At 57.1% G+C, this 23,787-nt stretch overlaps 1 protein-coding gene across 8 annotated transcripts in view; it reads left to right on the top strand.

The window, feature by feature from the left end:
- Positions 1-23,787, top strand: part of Nfix (nuclear factor I X) — a 97,084-nt gene that overhangs the window by 58,188 nt on the left and 15,109 nt on the right. For 6 of the 8 annotated variants that reach the window (XM_076571870.1, XM_076571872.1, XM_015989571.3 and 3 more), the window contains 6 exons: positions 15,744-15,806; positions 16,014-16,088; positions 16,444-16,564; positions 17,878-18,014; positions 20,643-20,765; positions 22,687-22,862. In XM_076571870.1, coding sequence (XP_076427985.1) covers positions 15,744-15,806; positions 16,014-16,088; positions 16,444-16,564; positions 17,878-18,014; positions 20,643-20,765; positions 22,687-22,862 — 695 coding nt within the window. The remainder of the gene's footprint in view (positions 1-15,743; positions 15,807-16,013; positions 16,089-16,443; positions 16,565-17,877; positions 18,015-20,642; positions 20,766-22,686; positions 22,863-23,787) is intronic. The other 2 variants (XM_042277422.2, XM_076571871.1) reach the window with 1 other exon arrangement.

The raw sequence follows: 23,787 nt of genomic DNA, 5'->3' as shown, positions 1-23,787 counted from the left end.
CGTGATGGGTGGGGCCCATTTTTCCTTCCCTGCTCTTATAATCTCCCCTTCGCTGCTCCAACACACACACACACACACACACCCCTACCTTACTTAAGGAGACCTCTAACACCCACAATTCCAGAAAAGCTAGAGGGGGTTGAGGACCTGTCTCTGCCTTCCTGGGCTGGGTCCAGGCTTCCACCCCTTCCCTAGCCGCCAGCCCCACTTCAGGCCTAGAGTCTCCAGCATGCCACAGGAGGCTGTGTCAAGCCAGACCCAGGCCCAAAGCCTGCTCACCCTCCCCTGAGAGCCGCCGCACACTCCTGCTGGGCGGGGGTCCCCTGGGTCCAACCCTGCCGGGGAGGGGGGAGCCGGTGCTGAGCTCACTGCCTCGGCATCCGTTCCTCCCCCCCCCCCCCAGTGTGAGGGCCAGCCCTACTCCCGCCAGCCAGCGCCTCGCTCCCTAATAGCTTTTTAAGTCCAACCACATGTGTCTGAGGAGCCGCGCAGGGCCGCCCCTGCTGCCTCGGCTCTCCCCCTGCCTCGGTGAGACCACCCTACACTTACAGCACCTAGGGCTGGGAAAAGGCTCTGCCTCCCGATCTGCTTGCCCCAGGCCCATCTGAGTGAGACAGGAACTCAGGAGGGTCATGTGAGGGCAGTACTCCGTTCTGGTCCTGGGGTCCCATTCTCCCTGAGCTGCGTGAGCCAAGTTCGACTCCTTGTTTATGCGTGAGCCTCAGTGCCAACGCTGCTGTCCTTGAACCCAGCGCCCGCTGGTGTGACCCCACAGTCGCCTCTCTGACTCAGTACACGTGCGGTTCCCTGTGCGTGTGAGTGGTCTGTCGGGAGGCCTGTGGGGTGCGGTTTCGCAGGAGGGGAGTAAGGGCTGGGACCAGACCAGCAAGCAGGCCTGGGGTCCTAATGAGAAAATTGCTTCCAGCCAGCGAGCCCTGCTCTGCGGCTGAAATTGCATCCAGCCCCAGCCAGCTTGAGCTAAAGAAGACCCCGCCCTTTGGCAAGAGTTTGGAGCAGGCTGTGTGCGAATCTTTCCCCTGCCCCTGCGCCTGGCCTGCCCCTGCCCCGTGCACCTAAGTTGAGGCAACTTAGCCCTCAGCCCCTGGGCCGTGGCTGGATTCTGGATCCAGCCACCCCATCGTCAGGAGGTAGAGGAGGAGGAAGAGCTGAAGGGATCCCCTCTGTTCCCTGCCGCACAGGTCTGCTGCAGTTACCCACTGTGTGCACAGGCTCAGAGAGGTGGCCTGGGGTAAGCAAGACCACCTGCCCAGTGGCCGTTACAGGGAGAGGGATCTCCAGCAGCCCAGGTACACATCTGCCCGGGTGGAGTCCCATCTTCCAGGCTGCCCCATTTGGAATTCACTCCTCGGATGCTCGAAGCTGGGCTCCTCTGTCCCTCCAGAGCTCAGAACCCGACCCCCAGGCAGGACAACCCGGAGGGTGAAAGGCAGACCCAGCTTGCCTTTCCTCTCTTCCTCACTCATTTTTGGTCTCTGAACAGAATTAGCTACGGAATTTGTGGGGCCCAACGTGAAATGGAAACGCTGGGCCCCTTGTTGGAAAGTTAAAAGTTTCAAGACAGTGACATCAGGAACCAAGGCCGCAAAGGCAGCTGGGGGCAGCGCAGTCTCTGAGGAGAGTCCCTACTGCATGTGTACTGTTGGCTTGGGACGCTGGCTCTTCCTGATTGGACCAGAAGGCCCCTTACTGGTGACGATGAGCTGTGAGGGAGACCTGTGGACGCTGGGGTGTTGTGGGTGGGAATCCTGACTTCAGGCTTTGTTCTCTGCTGATGCAACACACCCCACCCCAACTTTTGGTCACCCTGTTTGGGTGATTTTAGAGATAGTGGTTAGAGATGGGGGTGGATAGAGAACCGGTTACATCTTCAGTGTGGCCAGAGAAAGACTACCCTGGTCACCCCTGGAGCCACAGAGGTAACAGAATCACAGCCCCGGGCCTAGGTAGCCCTGAGTGGAACCTGCAGCTTGCTGGGCCCAGGAGGTAGCAGGTTGTTCAGGACCTTCCTGTCCCCCTGGGTGGAACCCTCCTGCAGTCACAAATTCCAAAGACTGTGGAGAAGCAGGAGCTAGCAGGGTGCTCAGGGAAGAAGGCTGGAGGAAGGAAACAACCCCATTGTCATCCCTAAATTACTGGCTGGGATGGCAGGGGAGGAGGCGGAAGCCGACATTGTTTACTTAATTAAAAGTAAACAACAATTTGCCGCTGCCAGCCTCCCATTAGCTGTGTGTGGAGCCCTAGAGCAAAATGGAGACTGACTTTAGGCTTCCCTCTCCCGCCAAGCTGACTGCTGATGCCACACCCCCAGCCTTGGCTCTCCTGAGGAAGTCCTTCCCACCCTAGGTCCCTTCCACTCAGGCCCAGGAGGGAGGGGAGCCCAACAACTCCAGGAGCACCTTGCGCCCTTTGGGTGGGAATATGTGTACTGAAATGCTGTTTCAGGACATGGTGGGGACCCTAGTCGGTTCCCATGGAGACCCTGCTGTGTGACACAGCCAGCCCAGGTTGTGGCAGCCAGGGTAGAGCAGAGGCTGTTCTCTGAGGAAAGACCAGGCCTCAATGACCTAGAGGCCCAGTCCACACTACCTGGAGGCCAGGCCCCTCTGCCCACCCCCACTTTTCCCTTGTTCATCGTTCATGAACATCCTTCTCCCATCCTTTCCGCTCTGCTCCCAGGAGGGTGCTTCAGGGCTCCTGGAGGGCTGAGGAGAAAGTCAGGCTCTGTGGGGTGGTGGGAGAGGGCTGCTGGAAGGTAGCTTTCCTTCAGGCCAGGACAGCTAACCTGCAGGTAACCATGGACTGGGGGACTCCCCTAAATAGGGATAGTGAGTGTGAAAGGTTGTGGGGAGCGTCCGCTGGCCTCGGGGGGCCTAGGAGAACATCTTTCCAAGGCCTGTCCCCACCTTTCCTGTGGGGCCTGTCACGGTGATGTAGAATGCAGGTTCAGCCTGGATCTTGCTCAGGCATGACCTCAGAGGCAGGTCACCTGCTGAAAGGCACCCAGGGCCTTGTCCTTTGTAGACCGCTCTCAAACCTTGTGGGATCAAGTGGCCAGGTGGGGGGGTGTGGCTCAGAAAAAGGCTGGCCAAAAACCCACAAGCCAAGACTGCAGCCCAAGGGGCAGACATGAGAAAGGCCTTTTAGTGCATACAAGGAGCCGTGGGATTCAAGTGCTGCCCTGAGCTGCTAGTCTCACAAGCAGCCCTGGGCCCTAGGAACCTTTGTAATTGTGGAGACATTTTGGTTGGGGCTTGCAGGAGGCTTAACACCAGTGAGTGAAGGCCTGGTGTGCCGCCTGACCTACAGAGCAGGGGCAGCCCCCCAGGCTGCACCTCAGACAGTGTGCTTTTCTCCGTGTCCAGGGTGTGAGGGGTAAGAAGTCTAGTTCGAGATTTGTCCTTCCAAGAAGATTCGTTTCCGCTCTCCCACAGCCTCGCCATTCTACCTTTCTTTCCCTGTTTCTTTTGCCTCTCCTCATCTTCTCCCATGGTCAGGAAATGTGTTCTCTCTCTCTCTCTCTCTCTCTCTCTCTCTCTCTCTCTCTCTCTCTCTCTCTCTCTCTCTCTCATAGATCCCAGGATTCACACACATCAGGACATTCACAGGCACTGGCACGCAGAACAATCTGGGAAGTCGGTCCTGTGCACTTAATTGAATTAAGGGGCTGGGTTTGGCAGGACATTGTGTATCTGAGCTACAGTTTCTTACACGAGGCAGGAGGCTCCCTGTGCAAGCTCTTCCTCCGGCCTTTTCCCTCCAGGCCCCCCACCCCATGTCAGAGATCACGCATAGGGACACAGGGGCACAGGGACATCCCCTCTCGGTCACTTGCTTGCTTTCTCCTAATGTTCATCTGGTGCTTGTTGAAGGTGAGGACCTCCTGAAAAGGTGCTCCCAGCTTGAGGCTGGGGCACTGTCATGGATTATAGGGCCCAGGTCAGTGTCTCCTCCTGGTTTGAATCCTGTACTTGCATGGAAGCTGCAAGGTGCTGCTGATTAGAAGGGAACAGTCTTTGCCCAATTTAAACCCCATCATCTAACTAAGAGGTAGGAATGGTTTGCTCTTAATACTCCAAGCACCCATAAGCATGGTCAGTAGTTGTGAGGATGGATGAAGAGCATGCCTGTGGAGGCTCAGGGTGCTGGGGACTAAAGCCCTTTCCCACCTTAACCCAGGGGGTAGGGTGTTGTAGAGCTTTGAATTCTTAAGCCTTCTCTCTCGGGCTGGAGAGATGGCTCAGGGGTTAAGAGTGCTGACTCTTCTTCCAGAAGACCTGAGTTCCATTCCCAGCACCCACATGGCAGCTCACACCTGTCTGAAACTCCAGTTTCGGGGGACCCTGACACCCATGGCAAAAACACAAATGCACATAAAAATAAAATAAAATACATTTTCTTAAAAACAACAACAGTTCTCTCTCCTCTGGCCTCCATGCACCTCCGCTTCAGCCTCTGCTCAGGCTGGTCTAGACTGTCTTAACTCAGCCCCTCTTTATGGAGACAGATCACCACAGCGAGGGTGATCTCCTCAGGAGAGCCTAGCTTTGGTCCCTGGGAAAGGCTCATCGGGAATGAGGAATGAGACTAGAAGACCATCAGGCCGGCCTCTCCCGAGCCGTTTCCCAGCATAGCACGCGCTGGGTTCCTGTCCCTGCTCTCCCCAAATCCACAGCTTAGGAGAAGCCCGAGCAAGCCATTAACAGCTGGCAGTGAAGGCACCCAGAGAGCCACCGGAGGAATCCCAGCCCTGCCGGGGCCCGGTGGGTAGGGGCTGCCTCCCTTGACTCCTGTGTGCTGGGGTGGAGGACTGGCCCGGGTTGGAGGAGGCAGCCAGTCCTAGTTGGACCCTTCGAAGCAATCTGCATTGCCCAGGGTCAGGGGGGCTGCAGGGCGGCCTCACCTCGGCTAACCTCGGGGCAGAACAAAGGGGCCTTTCTCCGCCTGCAGCCTGGGAGGGTGTGCCTGCCGGCTTCTGCCGCCATTCGCCATTGCAGCCATTGCAGACGTTGGTGTGCGGAGGTTTTGTTTTTGTTTGTTTGTTTGGGTTCTTTTTTCCCACTCTCTCTGACTTATCCATTTCTCTCCCTGTCTGAGGTTCCTGATCTGACTTTCAGTCTCCTTTTTTTTTTTACTCCCGCAAGGTGGGTGGTAGAGGGATTTTCCTTCCCAAGAGTTATCAAGTGTTATCAAGTGCAGAGGCAAGTTAGCGTCACCAAGAGGTGAGGGTGGCCAGGGCATGTTGGGAGCACTCTTGGGGGTCAACAGCTGAAAACTCTCAAATGGAGGGCAGCTTACTGGGACTGGGTGGGCCCACGGGACACACCCCTGTGGGCCAAATACCTGGTAGCCTCAGCTTTCCCTTCTTCTCCTCCCTTATTGGAGGCCTCCTTCCCACAGTCCCCTACTGCAAGCGGTTCCTAGTCAGTGTGCATGGGGCACTCGGCCCCGATCCTGTCTGGGGATGCGCTTGGCAGGGGCAGCCACAGGAGCTGCTGCCTCAGGCAGCTCTGTTCTTAGGACAGACGAAGGGTTTGGTGGCCGTGCTGGATTCTTGCCCTTCCTGCTGGGCCCTGTGAGTGTTCAAAGTGAACCCTGTCCATCGGCGGAACTTCTAGGCCAACAGCCCATGGGCTCGCCCTGCGGTGGCCGGCAGAGGGCAGCTAGCGTTAACTTGCTGCGCCACCTAGCTACCTTGTTAGGGAGCGCAACTCGAAGCTCCTGGAGCCCCCGCAGGGACCTTGAGGACCTTTGGCACCTGCTAGCCAAAGTGGATAGGTGGCTAGGACATTGTGTTCCCTTGTATGTGTTAGTACTTTCTATAAAATCGCCCTTAGTGAAAGTCAGGCCCCCTGACATCTCGTCTGCTGAGTAGGGTCAGGCTGTGTCGCACAGAGAGGTCTAATAGCAAGGCTAAGACTTGGACCCCAGACTTCTAAGTCTTTCCAGCCCCCAGTGCCACATCTGCCTTGCCCAGGCTCTCCAGGCTCTGATTAAAAAGTTGGAGTTGGCTGGGTATGGTAGCACTCTAAATCCCAGCACTCTAAAGGCAGAGACAGGTGGATCTCTGAGTATACAGAGTGAGTTCCAGGACAGCCAGGGCTACATACACAGGGAAACCCTGTTTCAAAAAACCAAAACCAAAACAAAACCAATCATCCAACCGAACAACAGTTGGAGTTGGGGTTGGAGAGATGGCTCAGTGGTTAAGAGCACTGGCTGTTCTTCCAGAGGTCCTGAGTTCAATTCCCAGCAACCACATGACAGCTCACAACTGTCTGTGAATCCAGCTCCAGATCTGACACCCTCACACAGACATAGATGCAAGCAAAACACATAAAATAATAAAAAAAGAAAGCAGACAAGCTCACACACACACACACACACACACACACACACACACACACACACACACACACACAGAGGAATCAAGACCCCAGGTCCCTCATATCTTGTCTGAATGGCTCTGGATGGTAGCAGGCCAGGGCCAGTATTCTCTGCTATTTTCTAGGAGCCCTGGGCTTTGATATGAGGCTCAGCTGGGTTCACAGGAGGATTAAAGGTGGGAAGACGGTCTGTCGTCAGCAAGGGAGCACAGTGCCAGCGCCAGCTGGGGGTGCTTCTGTCCCCGGGTGGGGGTGGGGGTCAGAATAGTAGCCACAGTTGCAAGAAAGATCTAGAAGGGGCTCTTCGGAGTCTTCTCAAGGCCAGTTGTCCTCGAGCAGTGGTGGAGCAGTAGGCAAAGCCAAGAGGCCTCATCCTCAGTGAGCTGAAGGCTCAGGGGCTCCTGGCCCAGGCAGCCTGTCGGGTCAGCCGGGTCCCTGGGAGCCTCCCTCCATTCCCTCCATTCCGGTTCTCTCCGTGCTGACCCCCTGGAGGCTGTGCGTAGCTGGGTTTGAAGATAGGGCTGCTAGGCCTCTCGGTAGGAACAGAGTCCTGCTGAAACATCTGGTGATGGGGTGCCTTTGTCTTTGCCTCCCTTCCACCGTCCAGAGTTACCTACCCACAGCCAGGGCACTGTCCTGGAGAGGCCCAGGCAGGTGCTTCAGCCCAGCTTGCCCTCTAAGTCGAGTTGAGGTTCGTGGGTTCTGCTTGGTTCTCTCCCACTAAGCCCTCAGCATTCTTGGATGAGTTCTCTACAGGAGGCAGGGCAGGGGCGCGGGGTAGAGAGATGCAGGGTAGTGGGGGGGGGCTCGTGCCTCTCCCCTCCATCTCTGTCCCCCAGGCTCCACTTCCTATGGTGAAGAAGCTGTGGGTTAGGGACCCTCTCTGCCATAGGCTGAGAGGACTCTCTTCTGCTTTCTGTCCATTCTCTTCCTCCCCGCTTCCACAGAAATCTTGGGGGTGGGCATGGGGGCTCCTGATCCTGTGGTTTCCCAGCTCACCCTCCGCCACATGCTCTCTAGATAGATGCTGGTGGTGAGAAGCAGCTCACTCTGCCCGGCCACCTCCTTTCTCTGCCTCTCCAGCTGTCTCCACCGCCACCTCTGGCTCTTTGCACAGGCCTCTCTCTCTCCAGGCTGCTTGGCCTGGCCCTAACCCCCTCCTCCCTACCTCTTCCCTCTCTGTCAGCCCCACTACTGTTACGTTCCTGGACCAGGGCTGACCGCCTCCCCGTCCCTTGAAGCTCTCCCTGGTCTGAGTGACCTATATGACCTTCAGAGCCTCTGTTGCCCCTCTCCTCCGAGGGCTGGCATTAGGAACTGAGTACTTCTTAATGAATAGTTAGACCAAGGGCAAATGTGTTTGGCTGGGTTAGGGGTGGGGGGTGTTGCCCAGCCTGGGAAGGGGAAACACTATTAATAGCCCCGGGAGCAGCTGGGGATGGGGTGGATATCTGGCTAGCTTGGCCTGGCCTGGGCAACTCAAAGGTCCAGAAAGGGCAAAGCTAGAAATAGAGAGAAGGAGTGGGTGGGGCTCAGCTTTTCAGGCCCTGGGCTGAGGTGGGCACGCGCCCCGCCACCACTGGCTTTTCCTGCCCATGGTGTATTGAAGGCATGTCAGTTTCTATCCATCACCTTGAGGAGGGGCGGGTTCTTAGGCTAGGGGCCACTTGTCTGGACCCCACTGTCATATGATCCCTGGATCCAGGCCCTTGGAAATGCTAGATGCAGCTGCTGGCAAACTGTGGCACCAGCCGACATCGGCGGGAGTGGATTGTCTGTGAAGAAGGCAGAGTCATAGGCAGCAGGAGGTGGTACCTGCCATCCTGGGACCAGGCTTGTGCTTGTGGTGACTTCGGGGCTCTGAACTCCAGGATTAAGCAGGGAAGGGCAGAGCAGGTTGTTGGGGCTGGGACCCCAGAACCCAGGGGCAGGCACTGTCACCCTGCTGCCCTGTTGGCCTAGCTCATGGCTGTTCTCTTCCCCTGTCTCTCCCCACATGGTGAGCAGCCTCAGGCCATTTGCTAATGACCACTGTTGGAAGGACAAACCCGTATCAGGGGTCCATCTGGGTCTGCCTTTAGTGGCTGAGAAGCCCTCTGCTGCTGTCTGTAGAAGGTAATGACCCAGGCCCTGCTGGTGGCGCTGCTGGGGCCTCTGGGGCCAGAAACGACAATCTCAGATGCACTTAGTATGTCGTCACCAGGGAGCCGAAGTGGTATCTGAGTAGGGCCTGGCAGGGGCGGGGGCGGGAGTGGGGTGGGGTAAGCATTTCAGCCGGTAGAGACAAGAGAAACCAGACCTAAGGCTGGGCAGTGTTCAGGGAGCTGCTCCTCGGAGCCAGGCTTGGGGCCCGGGTCTGTTGTCCGTGTTTCCCACCTGCTCCTCATCCAGGAACCCAGTGGGCAGGTGTCACCTTTGCTCACAGCCAAGGAGCCAGTGTGAACTCTGCTGAGGCCCCTGGGCTGGGAGGTTCTGGAGCATGGATCTTCCTGGGGTTGCTCGTGCCGTTGCCTCCTGCCGCCTTCTGTCTCCCTTCGCCTCGATGGCCCCTCTGTCTCCCCTGTGCTAGGGCAAAGCCAGGCTCTCCAGATTCGTAGAGCACGGCACAGTTCTCCTGAAGTCAAGACCAGCGGTTCCTTCCTGGGTAGCTTTGGGCTCAGGGGAGGGGGAGGCAAGCCTGGGCCAGGTGTCCCCCTCTCCCCAACTACCTAAGAGTCTCAGCTGCTCCTTCAGCAGCGTCTGCACTGCCGCCCGCCCACACCCCTGATGGGAATTCGTTCTGGTGGAGTCCCCTGCCTGTGGGGCCTCTGAGACATCCCGCTGGGACGGTATAGCTGCCTAGCAAGCCCCGAGTCCGCGTTCACTCCTGTCTCTGAGCTGCTGGGTCCACACGTGGGCCTCCCCATGTTTCCAGGGTTGCTAAGGCCCGGGGCCTTGCCGCCACTGGGTTGGGTGCCTTTGCCCGAGTCCTTCACTGGGTGCTTCTGTTTGTGTCCTCATCTTCCTCTCTGCTGGCCTCAGCCTGCCATCCCCGAGCACCCAGCTCCCCGGCCAGCTGGTCCCGCTGCTCAGCGCCCGTCTCTATCGCCAGTTCTCGCTCGATCTCCTGGCAGTTGGCAGACACCTGGCAGAGCACATCTGGCAGCTCATGCCGGGAGAAGACCTCCCGGGAAGACCAGACTGTTAGGGAGGTCGAGGGAGAGAGGAGCCCCATTCTTGTCTCCTAGGGGAAAAGCGTGAGTTTGGGAACACCATTCTCCTAACGTGAAGGCGGGGCGTACGGTGGCTCTAGGGTTTCCGATTAGGGCTCCATTTCCACAAGGTGGGGGTGGTAATCAAGAGCTGCAGGAGACAGCGTTCTCCTCTGACAGGACGTGAGGCTCTTAGACATGGCCTGACCATGGCTTCGGAAAGCAGGTATACCGGTGGTTCCTGCTGCCGTCTGCGCTCCAGTATGCTGCCTGTGAGGCAGGGAGAGAAGAAAGCGTGGAAGGTAAAATGTCACTTTCCCAGGCTAGCCGTGGTTCACCAGGTCCCTGTCGTCCGTCCAGCCTTTCTGGGTATCCACATCTCTCCCTGTGCCTCAGCCCACAGGTGGACGTATGTCCCTGTGGTTATGTGTTAGTTCCCTCTGGTGCGCCCCCTACTCTCTTGACAGGTGACTCGAGCCAAAGCTAGAGCCCTTTTAGGTCTGTGGGTTGAGGTAATGAGGAGAGGCTGGCGAGGTCGGTAGGGACATAGCATGTCCTTCTTACCCAGCCACAGCTCCAGGTGTGGTTCCCGGTCAGGCTCCTGTGTCTACACTGTGACAGTCTGGAGGTGACTGGACAGCGGTGGGCCGTGTGCTCATGCTAGCGTGGGGACAGGTAGGGAGTATCAGGAAGGAGAGGGGGACCTGAGAAGCCCCTTCTCTGCCCAGCCCCGCCTCCCTCTGCCCTCTGGCTGCCCTGCACGCTCAAGGACTTCCTCAGTCCAGGTCCCCAGTGTCCTGTTTGCTGAGACAGGGAGAACCCCTATGTGACCCTTTCCCCAGCCCCCATCCATTGCGGCCCCCTCCTCAGGGTGTCTCAGATTCTCTGACTTGGGTTTCAGGAGGCACAATAGTCACATTCTGCAGCTCTGATTGCTGCAGGCTGGGCCTCTGGCTCTCCTTGAGATTGGGTTTCCTGTGCCCTGGACACTCCGGAATCACAGAGACGGGGGAGGCAGATGAGACGCAGCACTGGAATCACACCCTGCCTGCTTCTGGACCGACACTCTGCAGCGTTGAGGTGTTCCTCTCTGTGGCTCTGGGTGTTCCATCTTAATCCACCTTTTCTTGACACTAAGAAGGGGCTGCTGGCATCTGCAGGTGACATGTGTGGCTGAGAGTGTAACAAGTGTGCTCATCTGAGTGTGTCCACATGCCTAAGTACGCTCTTGGCGTATAGCTGAGGCCGGTCTGTACCCCTCCTGGCCCCTAAAGAATATGTTGGGTGAAGTCCATGGAGGCAGCTGGCCAGCGAGCTACACGCAGCTGCCCCCTTGCAGAATGAGCTTGTTTCGCGTGGGAGCCATGGAGTGTTGGCTATAGTGAGCAGGAATTCCTCCCTCACTTGCTAGGAGCCATAAATACATCCTTGTCTGTGGTTGGGGATATATATACACACACATATACATCAGGGTTTGGGGCAATGCTGGGTCCTAGCTATGAGAGCCTGCCCTCCAGAGCTCTGCCTAAGAGGCAGTCTTCTCAAACACACGCACGTGTGTGCAAGCAGGCAGAAGTGAGGAAGAAAGGGACCTGCAAGGAAGTATAGGGACCGAGAGGATGACAGAGGGTGGGAGCCAAACAAAGCTCAGAGATGGAGTTCAGAAAGAAAAGCCAGAAACACAGTTAAGGCTCAGGGCCTGAGAGGGCGGAGCCAACGTGAGGTTAGAAGGGCAGCTTTACGGGGGCGCTTTTTGTCTAACCCAGAGACATTAAGGAGCATGTGGGAACGGAGGGGCCCATGCTGCCCACTGCCGGTTACATGTTGTCCGACACCTATAGTCTAACAGCTCTAAGCTGTTATGGTGTAGGACTGGAGAGCAGGTAAGAATTTGCCGTCGAGGCCCGTCTGTGGAACCCACTTGGGCCCATGCCCAGTCAACCCAAATGTATCACCTCACCTGCCCCTTCACAGCCCTGCCTTCCAGAAACCCACTATCGGGAGCGGTCTCCGCCTCAGAGACATGCCTTGTATGAGCAGCCTCAGAAAAGGGTGAGGGCTGTGCACTCTTGAGTCACCGGTGGCCTGACCCAAACCACCCATCAGTGCTGAGAATGAACCGTGGGCTCTGAGATGCTCTCTCCAAACCTGGCCCGGGCGGGCAGGGCCCGAGCTACCTGCCCATCCAGGGCATCCATCAAACATGGGCAGGGCTTGGTTTTCAGGTATTTGCATTCAAAGGGCAGAGTGGGAGACACGTTAGAGCCTGGAGGAAAGTTTTGTTCTTCAGCCCCAAGACTTAGAAGACTATTGAATTGTCTTGGGTCGGGTCCAGGGAAGGTGGTGGCAAACCCTTTGTCCTGGTTCCTTTTCTGAAGGAAGTGGTAGGAGCCCCAGGCTCTGTAAAGTGGGTGCAGGGAGGAGCTTTTTTTCCCTTTTCCCAGCCTGGGCCAGACTGCCCTGACACTGAGGCCGGAGCTGCCATCCTCGCTTCCATGCCAGCCAGGATGAGGGGCTGAAGCAAGAAAAGCCCCCAGGGGATGTGGCCATAGCAAACTGGGGAACCGGTGACAGTGTCCAGTATGGGCTGAGCAGGACGGGATAAGAGATGAAGTGGCACCTGCCTGCCTTGTGTGAGCCAGTACCATCCCTGTCCCTCTGCTGTTCCACAGGCCACCAGCTGGCCCATTGTCCCCAGCGAGAAAGCAGACACTGGAGGGTTCTGTGTGGGCAGGAGCTCACTAATGTCTACCCACTGGTGATGGGCCAGGGACAAGGAGGGAAGAAGGGAGGTGGCTGAGGCCGGAGTCGGAGAGGCCACCCTCCACCTCCAGAGCAGAGAACTCAGCCCCCGCTGCCCCGCCTCAGGTCCCCTCCTGTGCTTTTGGCAGTGGGCAGTGTGCAAGGCCTGTGAACAGGAGATAAAGAGTTCAGGCTGAGTATTTTTTCTCACTAACCGTGGATTTGTGTGTTTGTTCAGCTGGTGGCTCTGATAAGCCCCATTCTGCCAGATAAAAGCCAAGCAGCTATGAGGCGGGGCCAGGGGAGGGCTTGTTGTAAAGGGGCCTTCCTCGTCTCGTCCTGAATCCTGGGTTATAACCTCCCCCAGGGGTCCCAAGCAGAGGAGGGTCAAGGTGCCTGGACACTGGGGCATGCTGCCCTGGGCCCAGCTGCTGGTCCCTAGGGGTGTCCAGAACAGGCACAGACCCTGTTTCAAGGCATCCCAGAGAGCCCACCACATGGGAAGGCTGGCCTCTGGCTCCCATCTCTGGATGGCAGGATGTCCTTTGGCTGGCCCCAGAGTCTGACCACTGAGGACCCAGTGACCTGTCTGATTCCCTGCCAACCCCCATCTCGTTTCTACTCAGGATGTGTTCTGAGCTGACAGGGTATTAACATCCCTTACTTTCGAAATACTCTTAGCCCTGTTGGGCAGGGGTCCGTTCTCGCTGAACCGATAGGTGCCTGGGCCTAGACATGGTAGTTCAGGGCGTCCGCTGCCTTTCAGCAAAGCTACAGTGTTGCCAGGGTACCAGTCTCATCCTCCCTGCCCTTTGGGGGTCCAGGCGGGCATCCTGGAAGCTGAGGTTGGTGCAGATCTACGGGACCCTCGCCATAGGGCTCCCTCCTCTGCCTGTGAGCCTGGGTCCAGACTCCAGTGTTTCTGCCTTTTGTCCTGGCGCTGGGCTGAGCTTGCCGGGGGCTGGTGGTGGCGGCATTGTGGCAATGCTGGCTGGGGCCGCCAGCCATAAGATGGCTGCCAAGGTCTAAGATGGCTGCCAGCAGCGCCCAGAGCCACGCCTGGTGGCGCGTGGCAGCCGGCCTCCTCCCCCAGCCTCTCCTGCTTGCTCCTTTAATATGAACTAATAGTAATAGCAGCAGCACCCTTTGGGGAAGTGTCCTGGTTTAAAAGGATTTCCTGTCTGTCGCGCTCTCCTGGATCCCCATTCGTCTCTGCCGGAGACACTGGCGTACCTCCATCTCTTTGTCACGTTCTCTGCTCTTTCTGTCCCTTGGCTGGGTCTGTGCACACCCACACGCGTGCGCACGCGCGAACATACAAACACACACACACACACACACACACACACACACACACACACACACACACACGAGGCACGCAGCTCTCCCTCTCTACTTGGCCTTTTGCAGTGGGCCAGTTGCACTCCTGTGAGGTGGACGCTGAGCCTCTCACACTGACCCAGGGCTGGAGGTCTTCGGGGCTGTGTTGGTCCCAGGATGGGTGGGCTCCGTGGCAGGCGACAGGGCAGCAGAGCATGTGCCGTGTGTCCTGTGATGGACTCTGCATGCCAGTCTTGAGGCTGTGCCTTCTTCAGCTGCATATTGAGGCAGCCTCACCGTGGGGCTTCAGGAAGGCCCTCGCATGGGTCACCTGCCACTGAGGACCCCTTGGCTTCTGCTTGGACTGGATTGAACTTGAATCAAACCCAGGGATCCAGAGAGTGAGAGGAAACGCTGTATTGTGTGATACCAGGGTGACGTCTCAAGATACAGTCAGTGATTGGAGGAGCAGCCCCTAGGCCCCTCCATAGCAGGGAATGCCGAGAATAGAGGTGACCCACCATGACATGGAGGAGGATACACCTCAAATCGGAGAGGGAGGTTTGTGAGCATGACCTCCACTCTTAATTCATAGCAAGATTTACTATTACTCTCTTTTTTTTTTTTTTTTTTTTTTTTTTTTTTTTTTTTTTTTTTTTTTGGTTTTTCGAGACAGGGTTTCTCTGTGTAGCTTTGCACCTTTCCTGGAGCTCACTTGGTAGACCAGGCTGGCCTCGAACTCATAGAGATCCGCCTGGCTCTGCCTCCCAAGTGCTGGGATTAAAGGCGTGCGCCACCACCGCCCGGCTTACTATTACTCTTTGGAATTAAAAAATATTGAAGGACTGGGTCTGTAACTCAGTGGCAGAGCTCTGGCCTTGCGTAAGTTCGATCCACAGTACTGCCGGCGGGGGGGGGGGGGGGGGGAGGGCTGAACATGATGAAAAAAGGATAGCAGCCCCCAAATGTCATAGCCTTCTACCCTTCATACTGTGAAGGAGCCCAGGAGTCTGGCCTGTGCTCCCAGCCACAGATGTACAGGGCCTTGGCTCTTAGAGCAGGGCCCATCAAATCCTCCTGGGAGACAGCAGGAGACACATTGAGCTGTGGGTGGATTTGGGGTGGCTGGGTCACTGTGAAGAGCCCAGCAAAGCCTTGGCCAGAACCAGGGCACAGTGTCAGATGCCACCTCTGTGGTCCTTATGAATAGCCGAGTCCTCACCAAGCACCCTGCGACCTACCCCAGCACCCCACCCTCTCACCAGCTGTCATGCCCAGGCAGGCATTCTGGAGGTCCCCATCTTGCCCCTGGCACACACAAAGCTTTGGAGGACCTGGGGGGTGAGACTGGGGGCTTTCTCAAGCTCTGCAAAATATTCACACACACACTCCACCCTGCCCCCCGCCCTCTGCGAGCTTCCACCACACAATAGGCCCTTGTCTCAGGGCTCCCTCTGAGCAGCTGTGGCAATGGGGCATGAGAGAACCCAGACAGGCTGGCACAGAATGGGTGGCAGCAGGACACACCTCCCCCTCCGGGGTTGCCAGGCATTGCTTGTAAGCATAAAGGTGAGATGGCGGGGGCATGAGCCCACGGGAGCAGCATTCATTAATGAACTTAGGGATGGGAATGCCCCTCTGGGAGAGGGAGGGCCCTGGGCCTGCCTTGCTATGGACAATGACCATCACTGGCTCCTCCCCTTGCTGCCCCCCTGACTTGTGATTACTGACCAGGGATACCTACCCATGGCAGCTCTGTCCCTCAGGGCTCATTGAACAGTTTCTGGAGGTAGTTTGGGTTGTCACAACTAAGATGCCATTGGCATCTGGTGGGTAGAGGCCAGAGATGCCACCCTACACCCTGACCGGGATGCCCCTCCCCCTGCCTCAGTGACCAGTCCAGCCCAAATGTTGGGGGTAAAGTACACACTGCCTCCCCTCTCTTCTGTTTCCCGGGGCTAGCCCTGGAGCCTGGGTGAAGGGGTCTATTGCCTGGGATGGGTGCCCAAGGCTGGAGGGTGGGTACTTGGCTAGCGGTTGTATGAAACTTGGTTCCTGATTCTGTCTCCTTTTGTTTCTCCTGCAGAATCCGGACAATCAGATAGTTCAAACCAGCAAGGAGATGCGGACATCAAACCACTGCCCAACGGTCAGTGCCCCGCCCGCCCTCCTCCCCTTCACTCAGCTGTCCAGTGGCGGGCTGTCATCCAAGGAGGGAGGTTCCCCTGGTGTATGCCCCTTTGGGGGCTAATGGAAAACCCTTAAGGGGTGGAGCCAAGCAGGGAAGAACTTTGGGGAAATGGACAGGCACCCCATCCTGATCGGGCTCCACTCACCAGCCATTTTCTTTCTTTAGGGCACTTAAGTTTCCAGGACTGCTTTGTGACTTCTGGGGTCTGGAACGTGACAGAGCTGGTGAGAGTGTCACAGAGTAAGTTGTGTCCTGGGGGCCAGGGGCCAGGACCAGGGTGCAAAGGTGGTTTTCAGACTTCACAGGGCTATATTGATGATATCGTAGGGACTCTTTGCCCATTTGGCCCTGAGCTGGGAAGAGCAGTTGTCCAGAGAATCCTGTCTCTAACCCCTGCTGTGGGGGCGGGAACCCACAACCAGTGGCTCTTCCCTTACAGCCCACTCAGGAAATCCCACCCAGGAAGGGGGTCTTCCCAGCAGCCTAGACATCACAGTGAGCTCTTCCTGGGCTTCTGGGAAGTGTTCATGGCAGCAGAGCTGGCCCTGGGGTCCACAACAGCATCTTCCAACCTCACCAACCTCTCTCTTCCCAGCTCCTGTTGCAACCGCATCAGGACCCAACTTCTCCCTGGCAGACCTGGAGAGCCCCAGTTATTACAACATAAACCAAGTGACCCTGGGACGGCGGTCCATCACCTCCCCTCCTTCCACCAGGTAAGCCAGGGCAGTGGCCTCCTCGCCTTCCTAACCACCTCCCACGGCTTCAAGCAGCTCTGCTTTCTGGGCTACGGTCCTTCAGGGTATCGCCATGCTCAGCCACCCATGGAGCTTCCTGTTTTATGCTGTCGTGAAGCCCTTGATCGTGGGACATAACCCACAAGGCATGGCTGTGCCTGGGAGTGAGACTAAGAGAAGTCCTGTCTTGTGGAGATGGCATTTGAGCCCAGACAGAGCTGGTTGTGTGTGTGTGTCGGGGGGTCCACCTGGAAACTCTGGGCAGCTTCCCTCTCAGTGAGACTTGGACAGGTTGTCAGGATTATCCCCATCGAGGACTTGGGCTCTTTCAGAGGGTGGGGACCATTGGAGGGCATATGGGGCAGAGTGGACAGCTGTGAGACCACTGGACCAGGATGGAACACAGGAAGGCCTGGACAGATAGGGAGGTTTGCAGAAAGAGAGATCTGCCTGGGAAAAAGAAACCCCAAGGTCTGAGCCAGAGTTCAGCAAGGGAAGGTTGAGTTGTTTCCTTTTTAACTGGAAATTTTTTGTTTACCATGTAGCTTTCTCTTTTGAATTTTTTAAGTTGTTTGTTTGGTTAGGTTTTTTTGGTTTTTTGTTTTTTTTTTTTTTTTTTTTTTTGAGACAGGGTTTCTCTGTGTAGCCCTGGCTGTCCTGGAACTCACTCTGTAGACCAGGCAGGCCCACCTGCCTCTGCCTCCTGAGCGCTGGGACTAAAGGTGTAGGCGACCATGCCTGGTATGAGTATGCGGCCAGAGGCTCTGGAGCGGAGTTACAGCTCCCTGGCATGAATGCCGGCACTCAAACTCGCTTCTCTGTAAGAGCAGTAAATGCCTGCTCGTGACCACTGGGCCATCACTCCAGCCTGTGGTGTCTGTTTGTTTTTAATCTTGCATTAGAATATTTTTTATTATTTATTTATGAGACAAGTTCAACCAGCTGACCTGGAGTTCACTGAAATCCCCCTGTGTCAGCCTTCCGAGCACTAGGATGGCAGACGTGAGAGTCACCACTGCTGGCTCACAACACTGTTTAATGATTAAGTTTCACGGCACAATTGAGAGCTGATGGGAAGTCGTGGCTGGGACACAGCAGGCAGATGAAGGTTTTGTCTGTTCTTAGATGGGCTCTCAGTGATCGGGTAACCCGAGGGAGAGGGGGTCTGGAGATGCTGTCCTCCAGGAACTGGAGTGCTTCCGTAGGCTGGCACGCTCCAGCAAACAATACCCGGGCCTCAGCCCCTGGCGGCTGCTTGGAACTGTGGCCCACTGGACTCCCTTCTTCCTCAGCACCACCAAGCGCCCCAAGTCCATCGATGACAGCGAGATGGAGAGCCCAGTTGATGATGTGTTCTACCCCGGGACAGGCCGCTCCCCAGCAGCTGGTAGCAGCCAGTCCAGTGGATGGCCCAATGACGTGGATGCAGGTATGGAGATGGCAGTCACACCATGGCAGCCTGTGCTTCCCTGTGGCCTCTTCTGTCAGGTGGCAGACCATGCTGAAGGAGGAGAGTGGGGTGAGGAGCTGAGCCTCCCGAGTTGGTAGCTAGCTTGTGGGCATGGTAGGTAGAGCAGATGGCTACCAAGCCTATAATGCCATGTATTAAAGGCATGACCTCGTTTTCATAGACCCCTTGCCTCTAGAGACCCGCCTAGCCTTGAGGTTCCCAGCTGGGCCCAAGGTTGTCTTTGAGGCCCCGTGGCTTTCTGAGGCCTGGGTTGCCCTTGTGTTAGAAGGTGTTCAGCAGTATTCCTGGGTCCACCACTAGATGCCAGTAGCAAACATCTACCCCTTTAGGCGGTTGTTTTTGTTTTGAGACAGGGCCTAGCTATATAACAGCCCGGCTGGCCTCAAGCTCTGAGCGCCCTTACCCACCTCCTGCGTGTTGGGGCTGCATGCTGCGTCGCTGCATCCGGCCACCCTATTTGGACGACTATAAATGTCCCCAGACATTGCCAGATGCCCTCAGGAAGACAGATTCGAGGTGGCAAACCCTTGCCTTGGGGCTCAGCTTTACAAAGAAGCTCAGAACTGAGGGTGGAAGGCCAGAACTGTCTTGGGAAGCTAGCAAAGAGCAGAGATTCTGAAGGGCCCAGGAAGCCGCCCAGACCTTCCCAGTCCTGGCTGAGCTGGCTTCCTGTGGAGTCCAGCCATGGGCTGCTCCAATGCAAGCTGGTGGTGTGGAAGCCTAGAAGCCCAGAAGGGAGGCTGTGCACACCAGAGGCTGTGGTGCTCTTGAGGCCTTGGGACCTGCAAGCGCAGACCTGCTTTTGTACAGTGTGCATAGAACTTGCCTGCTCGAGACTGAGCTGGGGACACTGGATGGGGCTGGGCCTGGGATTCATTGTTTGAGCCACAGTCTGATCTGATGGCAACTTGTCTGGTAGAGACCCTGCTGCGGGACCCTGGCTTTGACTCTGGTTCCTGTGCAAAGACAGCAGAGCTTGGGCTTGGGCTGGAGGAATGGACTTGGCACTCTCTAGAGCACCAGAGGAGACTGTGCTTTGTGGAAAGGCACCCAGCATGACTTGGAGGTCCTGCTCTGGGCTTCCCTGTGGCAGACAGGGCCTGGGCCAGTGTGACCTACACACTCTCCTAGGGGACTCTCGGAAGGTGGATAGAGAGGGAGTTGCGAGGCTGGACATTGCTATATCCCAGATCCTGGCCTCGGGCAGGTGACATCTTCTGCAGGGACTGCTGCTAGGGTGCCTTGATGACCTGCTGACGGCCAGTGAGGGTCCGTGTCCCCAGAGCCTCCTCGCCAGGCTGCTGCAGTCTTTCCTCTCTGTCCCGCCCCACTGCCTGCCGTCTCGGTTGCTTCTGGCGGTCCTGCCGTGCACAGCCCCCCCAGGACCCCTCACCCCCAACTCGTCGTTCGTTCCCTGGGCTGCGACAAATCGCCAATTAAGCAGCCCAGCTGCAGGATGGGAACAGCTGGGTAGGCGCTGTGCAGCAGCAGGGACAGCTGTGCACAGCTGGTGGAGCACTCCCCCCTCCTCACCATGCCAGCTATCAGGTGGCACACAGCTGCTGCCAGATAACACCTCTGCTGGTCGCTGGGAGCTCGCCCTTCCCCCGCCACTTCTCTCTGTGGCTGAAACTCTGGTTTTCTGTTCTGCGGCTCCCCATGCCCATCAAAACCAACGAGATTTATCCCTCAGAGACGGCAGCTCGGCACTTGCCTCACGAGCTCCACCTTGCCTGGTCAGCCTGGGCATGGCCTCGAAACTCAGCCCAGGACAAGAGATACCAAAAGAATGTGTCCCTGGGAACCCTGCTTGCCAGCCTGTTACTTGGATGCTGTGCACACTGGGCAGGGATGGCATTGGCTTGCAATCTCTGACTCTTAGACGCAAAGCCCAAACAGGGTCTTTTTTGTGCCCCTGTGTCTGGCTGGATGCCACCCTTGCTTTGGCACGGGCCAGAGAAGAACCCCACTGTCTGAGCCCTGTGGCCTGGGCAGTCCTTGCCCTCTGGCTGGTCCCCGGGGTCCTCCCAGCCCTCGGGCTCCTGTCTTTGTTCTCTTGTTGGATGTTGCATCCTCTGGAGGGCCCCTAACTGTGTTTTCCCTTTCCCTTCTCAGAAAGGCAGAGCTGACTTCTGCAGGCTAGAGTATCCTAGGGCTCACGGCACCTTGTCCCAGGTCCCAGCCTGTGCCTCCCACCCTTGTCCCTCTGGCCCCTCTCACTGTCTGCCACCCCTGGCTCATCACCCGGCTCCTGGGGGCTCCTCACGCATCCCTTCCCAGATGCTAGCCCTGCACCCCATTTTATTCCTTCATCGACCGTCGGGGAGCAGGGTGCCCTCCTTGCCGCTCCTGCCCAGCATACTCTCCCGTGTTACCAGAGCCTCATTCTCCTCTTTCGGAAGCAACCGTAGCCAGATTGCACCCCTGAGGTCAGATTGCACCCCTGAGGTCAGGCCGCAGAAGAGCAGAGCAGGGCCAAGGTGCAGGAAGGGCTGCGGGGCCCTGGGAGGAGAGGAGGAGCGGGCTGCTTTGCTGGCCTCCCACCCCAGCCAGCTAACCCAGCGTGTCGCTGCTTCCTCCCCCCAGGCCCTGCTTCTCTAAAGAAGTCAGGAAAACTGGACTTCTGCAGTGCCCTCTCCTCTCAGGGCAGTTCCCCACGCATGGCTTTCACCCACCACCCGCTGCCTGTGCTTGCTGGAGTCAGACCAGGTGAGATGGAGGAGGCGGGGCTTAAGGGGACACTGCGGGAGGCAGCCGCAGCGAGGGGCAGCTGGCCAGGTGCAGCGGGGACCAGGGCTCACTCTAAGTGACAGATCTGGGCTCCCTGAGTGAGGTCATGGCACAGCAGTGGGGTGGCAGGGGACGGGCAGCGGGCCTCTGAGAACCAGGCTTGCGCACTGGGTTCCTAGATTCCCTCGCACACGCTAACTCTGGCCGCATAAGTCTGTGTCGGGTGCATGTTTTGCACATGCTCACTGGGAGCTGCATGCAGCCTCCACCTCCCCCCACCAGCAAGTAGTTGAGCCAAATTGCTCTCCTGTGGATTGGAAAGAGCACGTCTCAGCAGTCCAAGTTCCTGGTGTCTGTCCTAGAGCAAACTGTCACCTACTCTGGGCTTCCCTGCCTTTCCCAGAAGTAAAGGGGTGGGCCAAAGGAACAAGGGCTTGCCATGGGAAGGACTGCCCTGCTGTTTCGGGGGTAGTCTCTTCAGGCCCCGAGAAGATGCTGATCTTCCCAAGGGTGGGGCCAGGTGGGAATCCGCGGGAACCTGGCCCTCCCTGGCTTGCTGGGTCCTCCCTCGGCACCCATCTGGCAGCAAAGGCTTTTGTTTGCACACGGCCCTGGGTCTGCCATTCCTCTCTTCTCTTCTGGAGGACACAGCGGGGAGGTTTACCTCCCCGCTTCCTCCTTGGGGCCTCCTGGCTTAGAGCCCAGAGACAGCCCAGCGCTGGGGTAGGGTGTGGTGGCCACGCGGTGGGGGCGGTGGGGGCAGGGAGCCCGGGCCTTGTGCCGGCTGCAGGAGGGAGGCCGGCTCCACTCTGCTGCACTCCATTTTTATGAACTCCAGCGAGAAGCCAAGTTTCCTCAGCCCCCTAATGAAACTGAGAGCAAGAGAGCTGATTGGAAACAGACGGGAGGGGAATGTGGGGAGAGGAGCAGAGGCCTGGGCAGGGTGACTGAGCGTGAGGGGTTGGGGCCAGCTCACGAAGGAGGCCTGCGGATCCCACTTACACTTGTGGAGTTGTGTGTGTGCTAGATGCCTTCCTGCACAGGCAGGCCCGTCCATGCAGAGTCCCTGGAGTCATGCCCTCCTGTTGTCTGCCCCTCAGGCAGGCTCACATCTAGGGCAGGGCAAGTGAGCTGTTTGCCAAGGGTGCAAGAAGAAAAATGTCAAGGATGCCAAAAACTCAGTCCTCAAGATAAGTAATATATCAATGTATTGTTCCTAAAAAATGAAAACAGTTGCAAAACATAGGGTGAGGCCAACACCTGAAATCCCAGCAAAGGGGAGGCTGAGGCAGGAGGATCAAGAATTTGAGGCTGTGTGACTCTCTCTCAAAAAACAAATAAGAGCAAAGCTTATGACAAGCAGATATGGCAGAAAGCTTGACTGACGTGTGGACCCCTAGTTCAGTCCTCAGCACTGACAGAAACCAAAGGAAATCAACCAACTAAAACAAACAACACAGCCAGACAGCCAGACACACACCTGCAGTCCAAACGTTAGGAGAGAGACAAGACGATCGGGAAGGGGCTCAAGGTCATACAGTCCAGCCTGGGCTACAAGAAACCCCATCTCCACAGACAAACAAACCAGACAAATGACTTCCTAGGATTCTGAGCAGATAACATCCAACCCTACACTTGTAGCAGGCTGCTCACCTGCCTCAACTACGTCCGCCCCCAGCTCCAGTCACATGTTATTTATAGAAGCAAGCAGCTGGCCTTCAGGTAGTAGTCTGCCAGTTTATGGTTTTTTATTGCGATGACTGAGGGGTTTTGTTCCTGACACGGTGCTTCTGCCCCATTCTGCCTCGTCCTCGGGATCCTCAGCCCGTCCGCTGCCACATCGTCTTTCCCACGTGGCTCCCCTGACAACCTTTTCTCTCTCCTGCCTCTGTGCACACAGGGAGCCCCCGGGCCACAGCATCGGCCCTGCACTTCCCCTCCACGTCCATCATCCAGCAGTCGAGCCCGTATTTCACACACCCGACCATCCGCTACCACCACCACCACGGGCAGGACTCGTTGAAGGAGTTTGTGCAGTTTGTGTGCTCTGATGGCTCGGGCCAGGCCACTGGACAGGTGAGTCCAGAGGGCACAGGAGGCCTCCTAGCCTCATAGACTTGTCTGTCCGTCTGTCCGTCTGATTGTCTTTCTGTCTGTCCAAGGGCTCGGGAAGAAAGGGCCAAAAGTCAGGAGCATACATGGAGTTGAAGTAGCGGGGAGCCCAGAGACTCTACCTTGTGGACAGTTTCAGCGGGCTTGGGGCCAGGGTCGGAGTATTAGGGACTGGAGAGGTGGGGCGGCTGCCCAAGCCTTCCTTCAGGGGCTCCTTCCCTTCCTGCTGACCCTTGGTTCCCAGCAGGAATGAGCCTGTCATTTGTCCAATCAGGCCTTGGACCTCCACCTTTTTAAAATCTAGGGGGTCAAGGATTTGACAGATTGTGGGCCTGAGTTTGTGTGGCTCATTACTGTTGACATTTGGGCTGTTTATTATCTGTGGTGTGAGGCTGCCCTGGACTCTGCCGGAGGCATCCTCGGCCCTCACCTAACAGATGCCAGGGGGTACCTTCTCCCTCTTAGTCATGGGCGTCAAATCTATCTCCCGCTCTCAGGGGGCCCCACGTGATGCTTGTGTGAAGATTCCTATGCCAGGATTCGTACCAAAGGCTCCTGCACTGTTACGGTTCTAGAACAAAGCCCTGTGGATCAGAAGGGTTCCCTGTGGATTCCTTTTCCATGAGCCAGCCCCAGGGCCTGGTGCAAACTCAAGGTGCTCAGCAAAGGAAGATGCTAGCAGCGCATGCTCAGTCTCTAGGGGTCACTTGAGATGGGATGTGGTTGTCCAGACCTCCGGAGAGTTCTGCAGCCCAGCAGAGTGAAGATGCCCCAGCTCCTCTCTTGGCCAGTGCAGGTAGCCTGGCTGTGAGAAGTCAATGGGAGGGTGTTCAAAGAGCTTAGAAAGCAAGTTGGGAGAGGTGTTCTGGAAGTCCACACCAGAGGCAGT

Source organism: Peromyscus maniculatus, chromosome 5, assembly GCF_049852395.1.
Source record: "Peromyscus maniculatus bairdii isolate BWxNUB_F1_BW_parent chromosome 5, HU_Pman_BW_mat_3.1, whole genome shotgun sequence".
NCBI classification, from domain to species: domain Eukaryota; kingdom Metazoa; phylum Chordata; class Mammalia; order Rodentia; family Cricetidae; genus Peromyscus; species Peromyscus maniculatus.
Note: the sequence above shows the minus strand (reverse complement) of the source record. Positions and strands in the feature narration are given on the sequence as shown.